Source organism: Clarias gariepinus, chromosome 18, assembly GCF_024256425.1.
Source record: "Clarias gariepinus isolate MV-2021 ecotype Netherlands chromosome 18, CGAR_prim_01v2, whole genome shotgun sequence".
Taxonomy (NCBI): Eukaryota; Metazoa; Chordata; class Actinopteri; order Siluriformes; family Clariidae; genus Clarias; species Clarias gariepinus.
This window is the reverse complement of record NC_071117.1, coordinates 15,920,236-15,944,627: the sequence shown is the minus strand read 5'-3', so window position 1 is coordinate 15,944,627 and position 24,392 is coordinate 15,920,236. Positions and strand designations below refer to the sequence as shown.

The window sequence follows — 24,392 nt, the reverse complement described above, 5'->3', positions numbered from 1 at the left end:
TGCTTAATTAGAAGATGAGATCGCTCTGATCCAAGCTCTTTAACTTTTTTTCTTTCTTTGTCCGATCACATTGCAAAGGGGTAATTTGGCAATGAAATTACAGAATTTTCTTTCATATTTAGTGATTAGGTGCATAAACCCACACAGAACCCACACGAAACAATTATTTGTTTAAATTCAAGTCTTTAATTGGGCTTTTATTTCCAAGTTACACCTCATCAGGAATTTACACTGAATATTCTCTGCATGAATTTGATTTCAGGGATAATCACAGTTTAAAGTATTGGTATTCTTTTCAAGACAGGGATAAGAAAAAAAATATTACCAACAGAAATAATCTATAAAATTACTAAGCAAAAACTGTGAAATTATTCGGCCATGTGCTTATTATTTGTAATAATTCTTTTTAGAGATTTGGTGTTTAAACAGTGCAAAAACTTGATTTTAGCATCATCAATTATGTAAAACGATGAGGTTTAAAATGAAGTCAAATTATTAAATGACACTGATGACAGTTAGGGGGAAAAAGTGCTCAACAGTGAACTAAAGCTTGAAAGAATTCGGTTGTAGATAAAAGCAAATTACTAAAATAAAGTATTTCCTAAACCAATAAGCTACAACACCTCAAGCATGTACTCTATGTCTATTGCTATAGTTTGATTAACTTGATATATCAAGCAGAATAAATTGTCTTAAACATCTAACTGTAGAATAATGTTTTATTTAGAATGAGGATGCCTGGTTGTCTTTGGTGCCCCTTTTTTTGTAGTTGATTTTTTCTCTTGTTTAACACTATGTTGTGCTTATTGAGCACATTCTTTATCATCCTCATGCATGCATTGAGGGACTAAATACTAATTTCTTTGGCTAAACTGGTTAAAATCTCAAGAGGATAAAAGCAAACAAGATGTTATACTACACAGAACAAATACACTATTTTTTATAATTTTATATAGAAATATAGTGTTCTATACATATAAATACTTGGCATTTTTTTGCACGTCTAGCAGAAATGCAGCATAAACCATACTGGATACTACAGAAAGCACAGTACTATACATGCACAGAACGAAACTAGTACTGATCAGTTGTTGTATTTGGTATTTGAATGAGATATTGAGGTTAAAATGATGTTACATACAACATTTAACTAAAAAAAGAATTTGACTTGAAAATGAAATTAAAATTCTGGATAGAAGATGTGATTTTTTTTTTTTGGCTTATATCTAACATGCCTTATTGCTCATAATCTTATGAATCCTACTAATTATCTTTCTTTTGGTTGCACATATAGTAAGTTGTTTCCAATTTGGTTTATTAAAACAGTGAAAACTTACTGTTCTATAAAGAATTATTAAACTCAAGTATTCTTGGAAAAAATTGCAGAGCATGTTTAAAGAGCAAGATGTTTAAATGAACTTAGTAGGATTACACTTTCCTATCATTAAATTTCGATTCAATTTTATATTGTTAAGTCATCTGACCTCGCCCGGCTGCTAGCCTTGCTCAGGCTACTGAGGGGTCTCGTGTCCTCTATCGTCTCACTGGCTTCCACGTCTTCTTCTGCAGGCATCTCGTCCTCGTCCACCCGAATAACGCCAATAGCCCCTCTCGGCCCCGCCATGGTGGTCTGGACATAAGAAGGCAACGTCTCGTCATACATCTTGGACATGTCTTCCCTGGGCGCTGTCGCTCCACCTGTTTTTTCTCCAAATGGTTTATAGGATGTGGGGACACACCCAGCCTCAATGCCAGCTACCTCAGTCAGGGGAAAGAAGCGTGATACTGATTTGTCCTCGTCCAGTAACTTGTAGCCCTTGACTTTTTGAATAGAGGAGGCAGCTAAGGAAGGCTTCTCACCTGATCCCTCGATTTGAGTCTGGGCTGGTTTGCCAAATGCAAAGTGAATCTTCTTGAGACCCAGGTGGCTGATCTCTACAAAGTTGAGGAAGAGTGAAACACAAGCCACAGCTAACATAAAGATAATGAAGACGGTCTTTTCAGTTGGCCTGGACACAAAGCAGTCGACTGTGTTGGGACAGGGCCAGCGGCTGCACTTATACAGAGGCAGGATGCGAAAGCCATACAGGAAGTATTGGCCCAAGACAAACCCTACCTCAAAGAGTGTCTTGAAGATGATATGGCAGATGTAGGTGCGGAGTAGTGTGCCTTCCAGGCGGAACTTCTTGCTGCCTTTGGTGCTGGTCTCTTTGGCGGTACGAACACTGCCCTGGTCGGGAGCAATTGGTAGCCGTTCTTCATTCGTTTCTTGTTGCCGGATCAGCTCTGCCTCCTCACGTTCCTTACGTTTCTCCTCCATGTGGACATGGTGCACGGCGTGGCCCACGTACACCAGTGATGGAGTGGAAACAAAGATAATCTGCAGAACCCACAGACGTATGTGTGAAATGGGGAAGGCCTCATCATAGCAGACATTCTCGCAACCGGGCTGCTGCGTGTTGCAGACGTAATCTGACTGCTCGTCACCCCATACGAACTCGGCTGCAGTGCCGAGGATCAGGATGCGAAAGATGAAGAGCACAGTCAGCCACACCCGGCCGATCACCGTCGAGTGCTCATTGACTTCCTCAAGGATGTTACCCAAGAAACTCCAGTCACCCATCGTAAACAGTCAACGCTATAAACAAGGAGAGAAAGAGGGAGTTGAGTGGGAATAAATAAGGTGAGTCAGTGAGGCCTATTATGGCATGCAACCCTAAAAAAGCTAGCTCTGCATTAAACCCATGGTTGATGTTGTTGTATTTTGAATGTCGCAATTGGTAACAAAACAATGATTTGCAGCATATATTCAGACCATATAAAACTAATCACTAACTCCAGCCGTAACCCTTATTGTCAACCCTGCCTTGATGTCAAAAGCCGAAAAATTGTTCATCAACCTGAATTTAAAAAAAAAATGACCAAAAATGACCTAAATTGTAACAGTCACACCACTCCAAGCCGAGACAATCACACTAAAACTATCAGCAAAAAGTTGGTATGAAATGGGCAACTTGCCACTGTGAGAGCTCCAGAGTAGTCGTGTTCCCCCTTCTCTTGGCACTGTGTGGAGTGAACTTTTTGCTCTCTGGTTCCCACCTAAGGCCCCCTCTGCTTGACGCACCACTGAGCAGAAGTGAATGAATCCAGTCTGATGGTTAGTTTTTAGTTTGCTTCAATATTTAAGCTGTGAGCCAGACAGCCTTTATTCAGAAGGCAACAAATAATGGTTCATGGGACAATAGAACCCACTGGCACAAATGGGAATGTTTGAGTGTTTAAAGGAATGGGAGAAGTCTTTAGTAGTGTAAATTTCTTATAGTGTATGGTGTTTATTTTCTTTCCCAAACAGTTATTATTGCAGTTATTAACATTTAAATGTGCTTTTAGTATGTGAAGTGGACTCTATTACGGAATAAGTTTTGAGAAAATTGACAAGATATTTTATGTGATGAACACTGACCATTGGATTCATTCTAAATTTGATCATGCATAGTTTGGCTATATATATATATAACTATATAACTGTCCCTGGTTTTTACTCCAGTGGGATGAAGTTGAACTGAAATGAATGCAACTATATTTATGATTTAGCATCGGCATATGAGTATAAGCTAAACCTATAATAGGTAATACATTATCGAAATGGGGTTTGGATATAACGTACAACAGATATTCACAAACGTGCTACAACTCTGACACAAAGACAGAATAGAGGTATACGTTCCTGCTGAAACATTTTCCAGCTCTGACAATGTATTATTTTCCTAAGTCTCATGAACAGTCACAGGGCAGCTCAAGACAATACAGTTCATAAATACTTAATTTGAAATACTAAAAAAAAAAATTAAATCCCAGGTACAATTCTCATAGTTTAATTATTTTCAAATTTAGGGGATGGGCTGTTCCTAGGTGTCCATGAGCTTGGTATACAGGGCATCCAGAAAGTATGTACAGCTTTGTTAAAACTTTGGAACCAATTAACCTTTGAAACCAAGTCTTTTTTGAGTATGATGCTACAACTTGGCACCCCTATTTTTGGGCAGTTTCTCCCATTCTTTTTTGCAACACCTCTCAAGTTCCATCAGGTTGGATGGGAAGCTTCAGTGCAGAGCCATTTGCAGATCTCTCCAGAGAAGTTCAATCGGGTTCAAGTCTGGGTTTTGGCTGGCCCACTCAACAACATTCACAGAGCTGTCCCGTAGCCCTTTGTTATCTTGGCTGTGTGCTTAGGGTCATTGTCCTGTTGAAAGGTTGGGTTGCAGGTTTTTTTCAAAGATGCCTCTTTACATTGCTGCATTCATCATTCCCTCGATCCTGACTAGTCTCCCAGTTCCTGCCCCACAGCATTATGGGATTGGCCAGATGATGAGTAGTACCTGGTTTCATGATGCTTGGCATTCAGGCCAAAGAATTCAACCTTTGTTTTATCAGACCAGAGAAGTTTATTTCTTTCACCTTTTAGGTGCCTTTTGGGAAACTTCAGAGGGGCCTTCACTGTATCTTTTACTAAGGAATGGCTTCCATCTGGCCACTCTACCATACAGGCCTGATGGGTGGAGTGCTGCAGAGATGGATGTTCTTCTGAAAGGTTCTCCTCTCTCCACAGAGAAATGCTGGAGCTCTTTCAGAGTGACCATCAGGTTCTTGAGTCCTGGTTGTTTCAAACTTCTTCCATTCACACATGTGAGAGGCCACTGTGCTCATTGGAGCCTTCAATGCTGCAGAAATCTTACTGTACCCTTCCCCAGATTTGGGCCTCGATATAATCCTGTCTGGGAAGTCTATAGACAATTCCTTGAACTTCATGGCTTGGTTTCTGCTCTGACATGGACGGATAACTGTATCAGTGTGTGACCCTATATGTGAACTGTGACCTTATATAGACAGGTGTGTGCCTTTCCAAATCGTGTCAAATCAACTCATTTTTCTCACAGTTGGACTCCAACCATGGTGTAGAAACATCTGTGTGTACATGATTTTTTTTGTTTTTTATTTTTAATACATTTTCATGTTGTCATTATGCGGTAATGTTTGTAGAATTTTAAGGAAAATAATGAATTTAATAAATTTTTCTAATAAGGCTGTAACATAAAATGTGGAAAAATGAAGCACTGTGAATACTTTCTGGATGCGCTGTAGCATGTATGGGAGGCAAACACAGGCTGTAATGATGATACTCATGTTAGGGACTGAACAGTTTAGCAAGTGACAACGACTAGATCTGATGTCAGGTCATGACAGTTATGTTAGTGTAGGCTGATTTATTTTTTAAAAGTAAAAACCTAAAATATATGTTATATATGAAATAAATGTTTCTATTAAATATTATACTTTTACATAACTATATCATGTGCACATTTATTATATAACCAAACATCTAAATGTAAAATGTAGATATTTCAAGGTAAGCCAAAAATATTGACCTGAAGTCAAGAACTGAAAAGACACCACATACAAAATATAATAATAATAATTTAGGAATATTTTTTAATAATTAAAAACATGCCAAAATGCAAGTAATCCAAAAAGTCAGTGGTTGTGATTTTAGTATGCAGTAGATTTCTGTTATTATCTATAAACATAATTAACTTTCCAGTGCGGACGGCTAATAATTAACAAGTCGTCCTTATCCGAGTCAGGCTTGTAAAGGCACTAGGGGTTGGTACGGTAGGTGGCTTAAACTCACAGTGGAGCATTGAATACCTGCAGGGATTTCACACAAAAGCATGATGTCATGATGAGACACACCGAATCCATTGAGCATATGCACTGAGGCGTGATCTCAGATTGTGCCAATAAAGCAGGCCTCAGGCTATAGCTAAACACAGGGACAACCCTGAAACAAAGTTATCTTACCATCTGTCTACGTGCTGTCACGCCACCCGATTTCTGCTCTCGAGGGACAAAATAGCTGATCATCGTAAAAGTACATGGGACACAGGAGACAGTTAGCACCAGTGTGATTAGGGACAGCAGTATAACGATACATCACACTACAGTAGGCTATATAATTATAATTAGACCATGTCTAAAGATGGAAGAACTTTGTAAGAGCAAATCATCTAATAGTGTGAGTTTTGTGGAAGTTTCAAGATAGCAAACGTTTTCAACATGTATTACTAAATTACTGATCCCTTTTATGTGTCTCTTTATAAAATGGTGCCAAAACTAAGATTCTGGTTACATGACCGATAAGATTTTTTCTCATGTTAAATCTTGCTCTTTCGCCCAAAACAGAATTCCTATAGAATATAATACTGGACTTTCTTTATCTCAGTTGCCTGCAGTAATCCCCAATAATCTCTTCACCAGTATGAGTCTTTTAATGCGTCCAGTGTGGCTCTCTTTATTCTCCGTTCTTTGTGAATACCAGAAATACCAACTACAATAAGAAGGATTTACACAATTCAGTCCACATCTATTCCATCTAATGAACAGAGGACTGTGAATGGTTTTCATTAGTGCAGTCTTGTGTCCATGAATAATATTCCATCTCATGTGTTTTCTCTTAAAGCATTTGGTCGCATGTGGGCTATTTAACATCTCATACTTGATTATTATTATTATTATTATTATTATTATTAATATTGTTTTTTGTCTTTCCCTTGAGAACTCTGTTTTTTTGCTCTTTGATTACTTTTTAGTTTCACGCATCTGGTTCCTATCAGGGTTTCTATCTTACTGTACTTTTTTTTTCTCTCTTTTTTTTTTTTATAAACCAAATCAAGTTTATCTCTGGCTTTCTGAAATGGTGTTTTAAATCTACACTTAAATTCCGTATCTTTAAAACTGCTTTCTCACAATACCATTAGTTAAAAATATTAATAAAAACAAATTTGAATACATTTGGGTTATATTTTGGGTTTAATCAGCTCATTATAATTTATCACATGTGTACTCACGGTTAAAGCAGAAATAAAGTTCTAACGAAAACCACAAATCACTTTAAATCCTCAAAAAATTCACTTAGTGCAAATGTGCCTGTTTATACTCTCTGGACATATCATAATTCATAAATGAAAGACAGTGGTGTAAACTGTCATTACTTCGCCAAACTCTCTAGCCAAGAAATACAGCTAGGCATGTTATCAAAAACGCTCCACCCTTGAGACTTTCCTGCAATATCAATTATTAAGCTGCGATTTGTCTTAAAAATAAAATCACTGTCCTGTTACAGAGAATCACTCCACACTATCAGGAATCTTCTTGTCCAGTTTATTTATTCATTAGAAAAGTTTTTTTTTTTTTTCATCCAAACCATGGACCTTCATATACTATACAGTACTCTTCGCAAATATAACTGCACACTCTGCTCTAATTCATTTGGAAGTATACCAAAGGCTAGTCTATATCAGGCATAATAAATACAATCATTTAAATCCTGTGGGTATTGAAATGCAGTTCTGTTCCTGTAATCAACACAACCACCGACCATCCTCCAGCAGTCTAAAGCTCGTAGTATTATGAGTGTAACTACAGTGCATGGGGGGAAAAAGGGGGTGGGACATGGTAATCAATTGTTCCCACCAATCTGACAGGAAGTGGACTCAGACCTTCCTCTGTTGATTATGGGGTTGAGGGTGCAGCAGGAGGGAAGAAAGGCCACAGGCAACACAATGGCCAGGAGGAAAGGCGATGCATGGGAGAAAATTTGCAAATCACAAAAGCAACCTGAATGGAATGAAATGCACCGGGGAAGTAAGGAAGAATTTTTAATTATTAATTGTGCTCACGGCCTCCCCTCTGTTGAATGTGTCATTGCGAATGAGACTGACTTCCATCTTCAGGATTCATGTCATTCCTGAACCCTCTCCAAGCCAGGATTCTGCCAGGGGGTAAGATAGAGGCGTCGGTATGACAGCACATTAGTGATGCGGACACACGTTGTCAGGAGATAGCGCTGTTCTTTCGGGTGTCGCTATCACACACTAGCATTGTGCGCTGCCAGGAAAAAAATAGGTGGTTTATTTCACACTCCCCTTCACTATCACACAGGGAAAATATCAACACACGAGGCCAGCAATTAAAAATATCCCACCCATATGCTGCAGAGTACCATGTGTGTCCTAGCAACCTTCACACCTTCAAAGTATTACTGTGCAATTTAACTCAAACAAAGCTGACAGTTTAATTTATCAGCAATAAAACTGGGGGGCAACAGCGCGGCGGTGCATACTCAACAAGACGGACATGTTTTGCCAACCGATTTCTCAGTCTACAGTACGTTGGCATTTATGGAAGCGTATGAGGCACTGTTGAGGAATCCTGTACATAAATAGAATCCCGAAAACATTCCCGGTTCATGCTGTATCAACTAGGGGATTGTGGAAAGGGTATTAGATTTGCAAGTGTAAACATACATGTACACTCCTAAAGAGGGGCTATTAAAGGGGATCGTGGTGGGAGATGTTTTCACAAAAATAAAAAGCTTTTTTACATCTTACTGTATATATCACCCTGCAGGTCTTTAAACAAAGCAGTGATAATATTTAAAGAACATTATACAGTATGCATTGACAAGTACACCCACAATGATGAAGCTTCATAACCTTTTATGAGGCACCAAAGTGGCCTAAACGTTCCAGTATCGATCACTTTTCATATTAATATGGGAATTTATGATTTAGCTAAGTGCTGTAGGGTATGTGAGGGTATTTTTTTTTATTTATCACTAAAATCAAAGTGTGTCTCAGTTTTAACCTCATTTTTAATCTTTTTTTATTATTTAAAACAGGTGCCTGTTTTTTGACAGACATTTCAGCACAACCATTATCTGAGAAAGACATTATCATGGAAAAGCAAGAATGAAATAAAACAATGACGCTGCCAACACCAGAGAACAAACACCAAGAGGTTCTCTATGGTTTCCTTTTGCTGAACTGCATAACATATTAAGGATATATTTGGTTTAGCAGTTGAGTGGGCTTATCCTTTCACTATCGACAAAAAAAAAGGACATAAAGAAAAGTCATTTTTTTTCAATACAATGAACGGGTACTATACAGCAAGGCAGGTACTAAAAGGTCAGTTAAGTTCATTGGAGGTCAATGGGTTCAGGACAATCTGTCTGCACACGGAAACGTTTTTGCCTAAAGAGAGACCACACATCATCATTTTCATGTCTCCTACATGTAACACTACTTGAATACACTGGTTACACATCATACAGGAGTGTATTCCAGTCTTAAACCCAGTGTTCCTGGGATAGATTCTGCTTCCATCACAATGAATAAGGATGAAGCTAAATAAATGAATTCATATTACAAAAAAAAGAATGAATGAATGAATAAATAGATATGTTAATCTAAATATGAATAACTAGATATCAAAGAAGAAATTATATATTATATGAAGATGGATGAGGATAAAGCTGAATAAATTAATGCATATGTTAATATTACAAAAATAAATGAATGCATGAATAAATGAACAAATGACTGTTAATATAATGATGAATAACTAGATATAAATTAGTTAATGAACAAATGAATAATGAATGAATATTTTATAAGAAGATGATCAGGTCATTCAAACATCAAAGAAGAAATGAATGCGTGACTATGTTAATGAACACACAAATGAACAAACAAAGGAATATATAACTATAAAGATAAATAAGTGACAAACTAATAAAATGATAAAAGAAAGAATGTTTTAATCCCCAGTGTCACATCAAAGCCTGTTTTGAGTGCATGGCTCTGCCAACAATGCTCACACTCTTACTGACAGGGGTACGAAATGAAGCAGAAGGTATTTTATCACCCTCCACATGACCAAGATTGGAGAAGCGTGATAAACAAGGTGTCTAGCCTGGTTAGAGGTGTTGGCGATAAGTAGGAGTGCTGTGGTCACACTTCAGCTCTTGTACTCGAGACAGTAGCTAAGGAGAAACTTAACTACTCTACACTATATATACATATCTCGTGCGGGTGAGTCTCTATTCAGTAAACTGGTGACAGTGTGTGTGAAAGTCGTCCTACACACACATAAAAACTCAAAATAAAAGATAGAGTAGTTACCTCTAGTGTCAGAACCACTCAATTCTGTTTCCTGCGTAATGCACTAGTGTCTATGAGAGTCACGTGACAAAAGAACAAACGATTCGGACTAGAAGATATGAGAGATGAGCTACTCATTCTGTTTATTATAATATGTCCTTAGCTGCATCGTAATTTTCCATTACTGGAACTTTAAAAAAATTTACTTTGAATTTCAGTTCTGATTAAAAGAATGACATGAACTTAATGATTAAAAAAAGATTCATTCATTTTGATAAATGAGATTCAAAGAACCAAGTCATTAAAATGATCCAAACTTCCCATCACTAATGTTGACTATATGAATGACGCACAGGCCTGGCATGGGAGACGATTACCAACAATTCTGCAGCGCGCGAGAGAGAATAACTATTGCCTCAGTTTTGATCACGTGATGTAGCATGCGCGCTACATGGTACTCGATGATCGTTTATCAAAACACATTTTTTAACTCAAAATGTATTTAAAAATATTTGCATGTTTTGCGGAACGCTCGCAAACCGTTACTCGCAATCTGATGTTCCACTGTATTATATATACCGTAAATAATGTACATGTATTTTCATAACAAAAAATTTTTTTTTAGATGAGCTAGTAAGAAGTGTGTAGCTAGTAAAATGTTAGTCCTGTAAGTGTGATGATTTAAGAGACAAAAACAGAACAAATTTAACTTTTTTTCGTGTATATGTGTTGCCCTTGTGCTCACAATCTACGAAAGTCACAAGTTTCCCAAGCTTCAAGTTCAAGCTCAAGCTAAAAAAGTTCATGTGCCCAAAATAAAAGAATGTTTATGGAAGACTGGTGTGTTTTTTTTTTAAATATTATTATTATTAGAGCTTTTTTTTTTCTTTTTAGTGGTTCAGTTGCTTCTTTAATTAAACAGAAATATTCACTGGTTAGAAGTTCAGGAGGCCTGTTTAAGTATTAGTCCAGTTCCTGGTGAAATAGCATTAAATAATCATTCATGAGAAAAAGAACTTGAATTGTTGCTAAGTATTCTGTAAACGAAACATTTTAGCTTTATGGTATCTTACCGGCAATTCAGTTGATATGTAGTTAATACAGTAAATACTTAAATAAAAACTAATTATTCCCCTTATACATATAAAATTATTTACTATATTCTTTACAGGACTACTTATTGGTAACAGTATATTAGTGTATTATATTTAACTCTCCTGTTGATTATTAATCTTACATTCATAAGAGCCAAAATCTTAATAAATTATTCTAATAATTCTGTTTATAAAATGTAAGTAATAAAAGCAAGTCATTTCATTTTTTTACTGCAGAATTTACATAATTTTAATTGTTACTGTTTAACTGTTACTGTATATGCTCACGTGTCATGATGTACTTTTATTTATCTTTAAGGAGACACTGCACCAGCAAATATAAAAATTATTACATTAATTCACGTGTACAGGCCATCAGGTACGAATATAAAACATTCACTAATTATTTACAACTATAACTATATATATATACACACATATATATATATATATATATATATATATATATATAGTTATATAGTTATAGTTGTAAATAATTACAATATATATAGTATAATAGTTAATATATATATAAAACTTAACAACTCTTCTGCACTATCTTACATTCCCTGGTTCAATAACTACCTAACTAAACTAACCTGGTTTACTGATATTATTGAAATTATTCTGATTTATTGCAATTATTGAACCAAAAAAAAAAATGGCAGAAAGTTAATAATACTGTGTGATATGTGAGAAATAAATGGTGTGCTGTTCTGGGAAAATAAAGAAAATAAATCTGTAAATCAACTCAACTCAACTCGATATCGAGTTACTGTTACCATCTTAAAGTTGCTTATTTTTCTTCGACAGCATTTCCTAAAGTGTTTTCCCTCTTTTGCTGCACTGATTTAATGAATGACACTTCTTCAGAGTTTTTAACCATTTATAGCTGTTGATGTTAGATGTTAGAACAGCTGTAACAGCCTTCCTTTAAGCTATGAATGAAAAAAATATATATATAAAATATATATATATATATATATATATATATATATATATATATATATATATATGTCACATCATGAATACCATTTCATGGCAAAAAACATTGTTTGTTACAAATTGACACTTGTCGTTAGAGTTCACTCCCATTCAAAAAGTAATTTCACAGTCAATTCAACAGCATGATGGTGTAAGCTGAATTTCTGAACTTTATATCAGGAAGTTATTTTCACTTTTTATTACCTGTTAATACTTTATAATGCAATAAACCCTCTGTGAAACAAATGTAATATTTCATCCTGATGTGAACACAACATTTTAAAGTCTTGACAGATTTTGCTGCATGATGTAATGTACAGTATGTTCATAATGCATGTGCAGGAACAATGTGTATCTTGAGTAAGCTGAAGCTAGAAACAATCATCATGGGACTTAGACCTTTAGGTGGAAACTTGATTGTTTTCCCAATGCAAATCTTACTTCCTGTTCTGATGTGGAGATATTCGCCTAAACAAAAATAGAGTACCAGGCAGGCAGTCAGGGGGGGCATTGTGACTCGCTAGAGGAAGGAGGAGGAGGACAAGAAAGTGAGGGAGACAGGGAGGGAGGAGTGCTACGAAGGAGAGCGGAGGAGGAGGAGAAGTTTCCTAGTAATTCTTCCAACGTCCCAATGCCTGTTGGTGTATTCTAGATCACACGCTGAAGCAGCTGTTCCTGTTCATCGTTTGATAGAGATCTAGCACCATCTGCACTATATCTGTCTTCCTCCGGACGTGTCTACACCTCCATTAAGTCGCTCACGGCACTGAGATCCAAGAGTTGGTATTCCTTAGTAGAGAACAAAGGAAATAAAGCAAAGGATCTATCCTTAGGCGTATTAGAGGGGAACATCTAACGAAATCAAGATATCCTTTGGTTACAAAAAAAGAGAAATCTGCCATCAAGAACATCAGGAACTTTAGCCGCTCGTCCAGGTTGAAGGACACCAACCATCTGAAAGTAAGCGGTCCGATTTCTCCAAATTAACCAAAGCGAGACATCCATTTTCATTCTCTGGAGTAGTGAAAAGAAAAACCTTCCCTAAAGGAAGCAAAACCTGAACTTATCCATCAATCTGCGGATCACAAGGCCTTTGAAGGAAAAAATAAAAGAAGAGAGCAAGTGTCAATCCATTTGTCCCAGTCTTCTACTAATCAAGACTAGAGCCGTGCTGTAAAAAGAGCCTGTACAACAAATTCTGTCCACTTTTCACAAAGTCGGCATTTCAGTTCACCCGCACTTCAGGAAACACTGGTCTCCAGTCACTAACTGCAGGCAACTCCTGATCTTTTAACTAAAAAGTCATCACAGAGGTAAGAGCTAGGACAAGCTTGAAGTTTTAAAGTGCTACTTATTTGTCAAAAAAGGCTAGAGTCCTGGATTTGAAGTAGCCTGTGGTGATTTTAGGAAAATGTTTCAAAGCGAATTTTACGTATGTATTGTGATTGCATTATTTTCATATTCATGAAGTGTTTTACACATAAGAGAAAACGTACTGTATATGGTATAGCATGATATATATAAAATGGTATACATTATAAAGTATACAAATATAAAGCCTGTGGACACCTGACCATCACAGCCATAGGTGGATCTTCTCTAAATCGTTGCAACAAGGTTGGAAGCACACAAATGTCAAGAATGCCTCAGATTTCCCTGGAAATTCACTGCAATGACAGGGTCCTGTTCCCATAGACCTGTTCCAGCATGCACTGCCGCTGTGCCATAAAGAGCTGGTTTGCCAAGGCTGGTTTAAAAGAAGTTAATGACCTCAACCTCGCTCCTCACCCAACATTACTGACTGACCTGGGTCCAATAACGATTTAAATAAAAATGGTTTATGCACAAAAAAATTCAGAACAGGTAAAAAAATAAATATTGAATTAAATAGATATGTCACAAATCATTTTTTTTTTCCATTTTATTGTGTTACTGTAATTATGTACTGTATATGGCTTACTATAAAGTGTACAGAATATGGAATATACAATAAAAAATCATAAAATCATATAATAAATATTTAAATACAGAGGCGTTTCAGTCAAATTGGGACCTGACCTCGTTCCAAGCCATTTCCACATGTTTTGGCCATTAAAGGAGTTCTTGGGAGGCCAGTGTTTCAGACGTGATGCAGGCAGTCCAATCATGGCTGTAGCATCCAGAGAAAACTTTCTACCTTGATGGTATCCAAGCACTAGTGAAACTTCGGGATTAGTGCATTAGTGTAGTCGTGAATCATATAGAGACATAAAGGGAGGGTTTTTTTTCTCATAACTGTGTTTAAGTCTTACTATTCTGCACAATAAAAAGTCCCAGTGTGACTTGACTGCTCCTCTTATATAAAAATATACCCACTTTACAGCATACTGTAAATTTATTTATCCAGGCTTACTGTAAATAAATAAGGATTTAGGTTACCTTATACAGTATAATCTTTAAATTACAGTAATCTGCAAATCTGTATAGTATAAATATTGTGCTTTATATAAGATTCCTTTTATTAGTGTAATCAGACTTTGGCTTCAGGTCAAGATTGTTCATGTATTTCAATTCAATTGACAATGTAAGAACAGGCCTGCATCTGAAAATAGACGCTATGCCATTATATTGTAACAATACTCATGAGACTACAACACAAAACACACCCTTACACACACATACACACAAACGTTCCTGTCATTGCCTTGTGTTAACTACAACTTTATCATGTTCGGTAGCTAAACTGTGTATTTTTTTTTGCTGTAATCAGTAATCAGACACCACACAGCTATTTAAATCAGCATCTCAGCAATTTAACAAATGTCCACTCCCACACAGACTTCTCCTAATAACCACAAAGTCTTCCCCATGTGCTGTTGTTTTGCTGTAAAAGGGGTTTGTGGCTGGGACAGTAACACTCTAAAAGCATTCACCAGACCTGTGTATCTTATAAAAGTGTCTCCGAAATTCTTCATGATCTGCCTTGGAGTTTGATAAGTGAAGGATGCTCAATCTCATGCCACTATAACGATCGGGTCATGTCAAATCTTTCACTTCCTGTTTTCATAATCATTTCATAACCAAAAAAGGCTGCAATAGCAGAAATAGTCATCTGTTCCCAAAAGAATAATCATAATTCATCAATCTTTTTAGGGCAATAATTCGAATATGGGACTTAATCCCTTGTGTTTTCAGCGATCCTACACAGAAAATGATTTATGGTTAGATATAATATTTATATCTAATAAACCTTAAATAGTCATCACATACAGAGCAAGGATTTAGGGTTAGGACAGGTTTTAAATGTAAACCTTTCTGTGGCATTTTTTAAATGAAATCAAACCCCTTAAATATTCTCATCAAAAGTTGAACATTATGAAAGATTTCAATAATTCTTGAAAAACATTTGCACTTCCCTAAATCGTTGCAGTCCATGTTCACATATGATGAGATGTGTGCTAAGTAGTAACCAGAATATATTTTTGTGACATGAAAAATGTAGTTTTGCTGTAATGTGTTTAATCTGCCAGAAATATAATGGAAGAAGATAACAAAGAAGAAGAACATAAAGAATGTTTTAAGGTTATGTTACGCCTCCCATATTGGGCATTGGTGGCTCAGTGGTAGGTTTCTTGCCCATCATGTGGAAGGCCTGGGTTCAATTCCCAGCCAATGTCCAAACCTTAGCCACTGGATGCAGTACTGGTCTCAGGCCTGAATAAAATGGCAGGGTTGGATCAGGAAGGGCATCCGGTGTAGAACCTGTTCAGTTGGTCCATTGTGGAGACCCCTTAATGGGAGCAGCTGAAAGACTACCAACAACAACATGTTAGGTTCCCCATTATGTTTCAGATAAATCTGCATTATGATTGGTTCCAAGAATTCAATCTTATCTAGTATTCGTTAGATACTTTACAACATATGAAATGGTGAGCTAATCAGTACTCTTCCATCAGCCACAGATCCAGTGGATGAATAAGACGAAGGTGTCCCCATGATACATTCTTATTCCGAATCATTCAGATTATTAGTTGAGTATTAGTGGTCCATGTAAATGCACCTATTGTTAAAGGGATCTCATTGAACCCACTTTGGTAGTTGAGATAATGATATACTATTATGATGAGACTACCAAGTGGGATTGGGTTGGAAGATTGACCAAAATGGACGTACATTAACACTAGCAAGTAAATAAACAATATTATTGCGAACTAAATAACCATCGAAAATATTTCTATAATATTGGTTCAGCCAGAATGGGAATGTTGAGTGAGTGACATTTTAACAACATTGATAAGCTAAGTATTAATATTATGTTGTACAGCACTGCAAGCTTGTTATTTCTGGTTAGTCACAGGGATAGCATTATTCTGAGCTGTTGCGTGATTATTATTCTGATTCTTCACATCAATTACCCCCATACCATGACTGTGAATCAGGTTAAAGCAACTAATTTAAACCCACTCCGACTCTCCACTATTGTGTTTCTTTCAAGTGTTCTTTATTGTGTCTATTGTCAGTGCAGCGAGTTCAATCCAGACAAACAGAAAACGGAAGTGCCTGGTTTCTCTACTGCTGTTTTCAGAAACCCGTTTCAGCCCATTGCAGCCCCGGTCCCTATCTCTCTTACTGCAAAAAAAGAGTATTGTTCTGTTTCTGAAGGGTAAACACGTAAAGGGGTGAGGTTCGCCCTCTTCCTCCCCTAGATGGATACGGCTCATAGATATGCTGTTTTGGTTCTGAGCATAGTAAAGGAAAAATAAGTGAAAGTGTTTTTGAAGACAGCTCCTTTTGTTCGCTCCTTAGGAATACCCTTACAATTCATGGATCAAGCCCAATAATATTTCAGAGATACTGAATTCTGTGGACAGCCTGTACGTCAGCAAATAATAGTTACTCATGATAGCATCCCACGCAAACTTATACAGTGTAAGTGGTAAGTTATTGAGGAGTAAATCAGTGGGAAATCCTGAGTATATGCCAGACTATATTTATGGCTTAAGAATGGCAGTAGGGTTCACATGTTGTATGTGCCAAGTGCATTGTTTTATATGTATTTTTTTTTTTAAAACAGAGGGCTGACATTTTAAATGGCCTCTTTGTTTGTAAGTGCTAAGCATTGCCCTTTTCGGCCTTACCGTCTCTAACCCTTGCTGGCTTCCTTTTAAGTGCTGTGTAAGAGGGAAATTATATTGTTTGAGATTGCTTCCTCCAACAGGAGGGACAGAACAGTGACTCTACATCTCCCCCTTCATATGGAGTCTCCAAGTGGACTTCCGTGCCACCACTCTGTCTGAGGGACGGTTCCGCTGCCAGTCTTGGAATTTCCATAATAATATTTGAACTATTTTAAGGGTGGGTCCACGACTCTGATACCATGCGTGTCCCGTTAACGTTACTCTATTCATTTCAACTATGACCTTTTTATAACATTCGAAAAACATTTTATATGAACCATAAATACATAACTAATTACTAAATAAATACTTTATTTTTGCATTAATGCAGTTGTTCATATCCCTGAGTCTGGAGGAAGCATGCGTTTGTTCTAAGTTACAACATTCACAACTCAATTCTTGTTGAAGGATGAAATTTGTTGGTGTATTTACAGTAAAAGAATCTTCTCGTCTGACCGGATCAATCAAACATGTTCAAATGAAACATGATTATTTTAACATTAAAATCAAATTTAAAGAAAACCTGGATGTATAAACTGAGAGATTGGTTATTGGTTAAATGCCTTCTCACCATATGAGCTAATGTTTAGAGCTCAGATATATAAGTTTGAGGTAAATGCATTTTACGGTATGTTGAACACTTTAACACTGTCCAACAGGTTAATGAAATATGTTGCCGTTCCTACTCCATTAAGCTTGAAATGTTTTTTATCTTTATTATCTTTATTTATTATTAAGCAGCCACTAAAATGCAATAAAACAAACAAACAAAAACTTTCAGATTTCTAATTAGTAACAACAACAAAACGGCAAGTATGTCTATTTTATGTCCCTAATATAGAAACAACCCCCTTTGGGAAGACTGGAAGTATGGGTTTGAGAGCGTTCTGCCCAGACTTTTCCCACCAACTCCCTTGAGGAGCAAGACAAAGAGTTCATATCCCAAATCCTTCATAGTAGAAATTGCATGCTTATTTATTGCTACAAGTCAGAGGACAAAAACAGCAGCAAACCAAAATGATATACTGTATACAGTATATGAATGATCAGGAAACACCCTGGTTCTATGACAAAAATTTAATGATGATCTTTCAATTGTTGCTCCCCAGGAAAAACATATAGTAAATAGAAAGCCTAAGAAGATATCACAGATCTTAGGAAAAGCTATTGGCCAACCTGATTTTTTTTTTTAAAGCCTTTTGCTACTTATATATCACAAAGTTGTGTCCTAAGCTGAAAGCTGTGTGACCCCCATCCATGTCTTTAAATGTTCACATGTCACCAAAAATGCAAAGTTTTGAAAAGGCTGATTTACTTTACTGCCCACAAAATTCTATAAAAGTCTAATAAACATGTTTATTAATACACTAGCCAGCCACTTGATTAGATGTGTCTGACTGATGCGTCTCACTGCATTGACGCCTCCGGCTGCTGCTGAGGATGGTCACATATGGTCTGTCTGGGATGCATGTAGTGACTAAGGAGAATTTCACTTGATGATCAAGAATATTGGTCTTGGGCATGCAGTTTTCCTGTGATGGCTTGTGACTGCAGTCGCTCCATAGTTACTGAAATTGCCACCAACAGTTTTGTAGCTGAGCCTCTATCAGTAAAATATTAACTTAAACACCTTAAACACCATAAATTTTTTTCTGAATTTCTATCTATATTTATTCATTTCTGACAAATAAAACGGAATTAAATAGAAAATTAGGAGCACCTGTACACCTTATTTAAACCGTGGCAGCAGCACAGCACATAAAAAAGTTCACGAGCTTCAGTTAATCGCCTCAAGCCTAACTAGAAGGTCTGAACTGCTGCGTGAACATGGATGCATGTACTGTAGGTGTTCTTAATAAAGTGAATGGTGAGTGTATGCAATATTAATGATATGTGAATAATAAATCTTTTCTCAGTCAGGCATTAGCTTATGCCTTTTTATAAGCTTTTTTATGCATTAGATAACTTCAATTATTTTGTTTTATGTGTGGGTTAGTGCCGACATGCTTTCTTTATTATTCCTATTACTTATTATTCCTATTGTATTTTAATAATACACTGCCTGGCCCAAAGAAAAATTGCAATTTTACAGAGGTCAAATTATTGGTAAACAACTAAAGAGGTTTGAAATTACTGGAACTGGATTAGGAACTTTTCAATACCTACTGTATGAGGATAGTGCTAAATCGTCAACTTTGTGAAAGAAAACCAAAATGGAGATCACCTAAACATTTGGTGAAGTTGCATGGTAAAAAATCAATCAAACACACACAATGTGATGAGACTGAACAGCTGGGGGGCCATAAGAAACCCGCTTGTTAGTGAGACTAATCAGGAAAAATGGCTAATTTGCAAAAGAACTTTGGATCAAAGGAAAAAGGTCATGTGGTCTGATGAGTCCAGATTGATCCTATACCGGAGTGATGGGCGCGTCAGAGTAAAAAGGAAAGCTTGCATAGTGTCAACTGTACAAGCCTCTAAAGGCAGTGTTATGATCCGGGGTTTCTTCAGTTGGCCAGGTCTAGACTCAGCGGCAATAAAATAAAAGTCAGTTCTGAATGATCTGAATGTACTTAAGAGGTTAACACATCTATGGAGGTCTTTTTCTTCCTAATCACACAGGCATATTCCAGAATTCAAATTATGAAAGAGTGGTTCTGGGAGCATGAAGAATAATGTTTACACATGAACTGACCACCACATTGTGTGATGTAATCAAAGCTGATGGTGAAATCTTAGTGTATGACTTTTTTTTTGGCCGTGCATTGTATAAAACAACGAGTTTGCACAAATTATCTGGGTGGTATTAATAATATTCTGTTTCATACTTAACTTGAATGAGTTCAAATGTTTTGGATAAAAGAGCATTGACTAAATGCTCTAAAAGTAAAAAAAAAAAGATACTTACTGTACCTCTTGTAAAAGAGTTAAAAGTGTAGTAATCTATGCAGAGTACATTATTTAAAGGCAATGCAATTAGTCTTGCCACGCAGAAATTAACACACACCCGATAGAATGCACAATAGAAGATGAACGTTTTTGTTAAAGAAAAAAAATCTGCTACAAATAAAAAGCATAATAAGCTGCCATACAGATGTATATCAGACTCTCTACAATCTAGTCCAGAGCAGCAATGCAATCATCAGTAATGTTAAATACTGTTCAGTGTAGTACTTAAGTATAGTTGTCATCATGTCAAACATTATCCATCATCCATTTTTAGTCATTGTAGTATTGTCTGATTAATGTCTACGTGATTAATACTTTAAGTGTTCTTAGTTTTATCTGTTTTCCTCCTTAAACGCCCAATGGGTTCCATCTAAGAGGATATGTCACTAATAAAACAGCAACTAGACATCCAAATGCAGACAGGGAATGATAAGCCTCTATAATATACTTGACTGTGTTTATTTTTAGTTAAAATTCCTTAAAACCTTCGGCCTACTTCCCACAGTCACGAGCATGTGAATGTATGGGAAAAGTGGAATGGTACTGTATGACCACTGACAAACACACACATGGAAGAGACATGGCACGCTCAATTTATTCTTACTTTTAGATTAAGAAGGTTTTGGAAAGACACACCTTTGTCCATCATCTAAAGTGTTTACACTTTACAGAACATCTGGTTAAGACTACAGATACTTATGTTTATGTTTATCTCCATTATTTGCATATTATACAATGTAATAATAATAATAATAATAATAATAATAATAATAAGAGAGACATCCAAACTGCACACCATTTACAATTCATTTTTGGCGTACCAGCAGAAGAGGATGTGATGCAGCAGTGCTATGCATTTATATCATATATTATCTCTGTAACTACATTTTCAGGGTCAGTTTATGTTAAAATAAAAACATAATTTTAAATGTCGAACCAATTAAATTAATAACTGAAGTTATCTTTAACTCTGGGTTTAAGGTTTTTCCAACGTTTCTGGTTGCATTGGTTTATACATAATGCTTCAGGTTTACCCCCAGTTTAATCTTTGGGATTAAACCTTAATACAGAAAATATGTGAAGCTCTGAATAGACATACACCAATCATCCATAACACAGACACCACCTAACATTAACACAGTAAACTGGGGACAGGCTCATGGACACCCAGAGCTCATCCATCAACTAAAGACTAAAGATCAGCCTTTTTGGGCTGATCCCACAGAACAGCCAATGCAGCACAAACTTACCAAGAAAAGTCAACACTGGCCACAATAAAAAACAGCCAGTGCACAGCAGGCAAAGAGCCCAAGGCCGGTGACCTGTCCTCTAAACTCTCCAGATCCCAAACCTATAGAAACCTCATGGGATCTGCACGACAAACAAATTCGATGCACAGAGGGCCCATCCAACAACCCAAGAACCCAAAAGATCTTCAGCCAAAGTCCTGGTGCACCAGAGGTCATGTGGTGTCATGTACCAAGGGGCCAGAGTGACTCAATAATAATGGGCATAATGTTTTGCGTTGTAATGTTATTAAAGACCAGTTAATAGATGGGGTGTCATAGTTTACTCTTACGACTTATCTTTTCCGTGTCTCTCCAGCAGATCTTCGGCAACTTCCTATGGCTGACTGGAGCTTGCTGGGTAATTTTCTGGAAGAGGTACAGGAGCACTCGACTTCAGTGGGTAAGGTGTGGCTCACCATCCTCTTCATCTTCCGCATCCTGGTGCTGGGCACTGCAGCAGAGTCGTCGTGGGGTGATGAGCAGGAGGACTTCACATGCGACACGGAACAGCCAGGTTGCGAGAACGTTTGCTACGACCGTGCCTTCCCCATTGCCCACATACGCTTCTGGGTGCTGCAGATTGTCTTCGTATCTACACCTTCGCTTATCTACATGGGCCATGCCATGCACACTGTGCGCAGAGAGGAGAAGCGAAGACAGAAAGAGCAAGAAGCTCAGGCAGGTGATGGAGGAGGGGGTGGAGATGGAGGAGGGGGTGGAGGAGGGGGAGGTGCAGAGAAATACCCGGAGGAAGAAAGGGATTGTGGAAAGGAGGAAACAAAAGGGGGGAAAGTGCACCTGAGAGGTGCTTTGCTACAGACCTATGTGCTGAGCATCATGATCCGCACCCTGATGGAAGTGGTCTTCATCATTGTGCAGTATGTGATATATGGAATCTTTCTCGAAGCACTATACCTGTGCAAGGGCCCTCCTTGTCCACATCCAGTCAACTGTTACATCTCACGGCCCACTGAAAAGAACGTCTTTATTGTGTTCATGCTTGTAGTAGCAGGTGTGTCTCTGTTTCTGAGCATCGTCGAGCTCTACCATTTAGCGTGGAAGCAGTTCAAGAGGTGCGTCAAAGACCACCAGGACAGAAGGCATCAAAGATCTAATACAACACTGGCTATAACATCTGCATCTCCTGAACCTTCCACGCCGAACCGAGCCTGTACCCCACCGCCCGATTTTCATGAGTGCCTAGCAACATCCACTCCACCTTCACGCCTTTTTCAGACGAAAACGCACACACACACTCTCACACATCCAAGCTGCCCACCATTCACCAACCACCTGGCGTACCAGCAGAATTCTGTCAATATGGCGACAGAGCGTCACCGCGATCATCACAGTATAGGGTCCAAAGACTTTCTCAAGATGAGCTTCTCAGAGGAATCCACAAACATGTCCAATATGTGTGTTCCACCCCCACTGTTAGGCAATGAATTCCTGAACGACAAACGACGGTTCAGCAAGAGCAGTGGGACCAGCAGCAGAGCGAGACCAGACGATCTGTCAGTATAGTCTGTGCTTAGGCAGTCATAAAACTATGCCATAAATTACTGTTTTTAAGTATTACATTTTGCACTTGAGTTTTTTTTGTGAAGATTACACCGAGTCTGATCTGCTGCAATAAAATTACCTTGCGTTAGTTCCGTACACATTACATTTACCCAGGTTTTTTATTAGGATGCACTGGACTGACCAAGAGTTAGTGGGACTCTTTACTCATTCACTGATTAATCTTCAGTAACTTCTATATTCTGGTAAGATTCGCAGTGTCTTCACAACTAGTCCATCACAGATCATCATGCACATACACACTCACACTTAGCATGCTTTTCAACTGTAAGGAAACCTAGAGGAAGTCTACAAGGACAAGGGACGACATGCACAACTCTGCATGAAGCTCTGCAGTAAATTATTCTCAGGATTAAATCAGGGACCATAGAACTGTAAGGTAGCAGCTCTAGCTTCTGTGCCACTATGTTGTCCCGGGACACTTAACTGTGAATCGATAAAGTGGTGTATATTTTACTAGATCCAGGTCACTATGAAGCTTTAAAGCAAGTAGAAGGTTATTACAGAACTGGAATACCTCCAGCATGCATCACAAACTCAAATCTGCTTTTGCTTTTTATTTTATTTTGCATTGTTCTAGGTTAAAGCAAATGCTTATATGATTAATATAATAAAGTTTGTTGAATGATAGAGCCTCTTTGACCAATAGCATGTTCGTTATGCTCATATGTTCAATATCATGTTCATCAAGTATTTTTATGATGATATCAAACGTTAACATTTTTGCATCCCATATGTTAATAATAGCATGTGTAGATGAATATAAGTTAGTAAAAGTTAATATATTTTTCAGCCTTTTTTATAGCCCTGTTTTCAAGGATGTATTAAATCTGAAATAACTATTCTGGGCTAAAATTTTAAACATTATTAATGCTTTAATGGTTAAAAGTTTAGATTCCCTCCAATTTTCTTTCAATTAGAAGCAAATTTTTTTTTGCTTTCAATATTATCTGTACTGTATAACAGTGAAAACACTTGCCTAATATTGTAAAGACCTTCCATGTGCCAACAAAACATGTCTGGCCTGTTGAGACATGGATTCCACAATACCTCGAAAGGTGCACAGTGTTATTTGGCACCAAAACATTAGCAGCAGATCCTTTAAATCATATAAGCTGCAAGGTGGATCAGACTTGTTTTTTCAGCACATCCGGCAAATGCTCAATCAGTTTGTGATCTGGGGAATTTTGAGGCATCACCTACCAGAACACAGAATTTCCCAGCAAGACACTGACCAGAGCGCCAACTTGTCTTCTTTCCATGATGCATTCTGGTGGATTCTCTTCCCCAGGGAAACATTCAGGTGATTTATGAGGGCAGGGGTAGCTCAGTGGTAAC

General features: G+C 37.4%; 2 protein-coding genes across 3 annotated transcripts; one reads left to right on the top strand and one right to left on the bottom strand.

The window, feature by feature from the left end:
* Positions 1-1,389: 1,389 nt before the first annotated feature.
* Positions 1,390-2,623, bottom strand: gja8b (gap junction protein alpha 8 paralog b). The gene has a single exon (XM_053477468.1). It carries the CDS (start codon positions 2,621-2,623, stop codon positions 1,463-1,465), a length of 1,161 nt encoding a protein of 386 aa, XP_053333443.1. The 3' UTR covers positions 1,390-1,462.
* Positions 2,624-12,688: 10,065 nt separating this feature from the next.
* Positions 12,689-23,774, top strand: gja5b (gap junction protein, alpha 5b). Of its 2 annotated transcripts, none has more exons than XM_053477503.1 (2): positions 12,689-13,392; positions 21,793-23,774. In XM_053477503.1, exon 2 carries the CDS (start codon positions 21,810-21,812, stop codon positions 22,995-22,997), a length of 1,188 nt encoding a protein of 395 aa, XP_053333478.1. In that variant the 5' UTR covers positions 12,689-13,392; positions 21,793-21,809; the 3' UTR covers positions 22,998-23,774. The 2 variants fall into 2 exon arrangements, with proteins under 2 accessions (XP_053333478.1, XP_053333477.1); XM_053477502.1 differs by having other exon boundaries at positions 21,790-23,774.
* Positions 23,775-24,392: the final 618 nt, after the last annotated feature.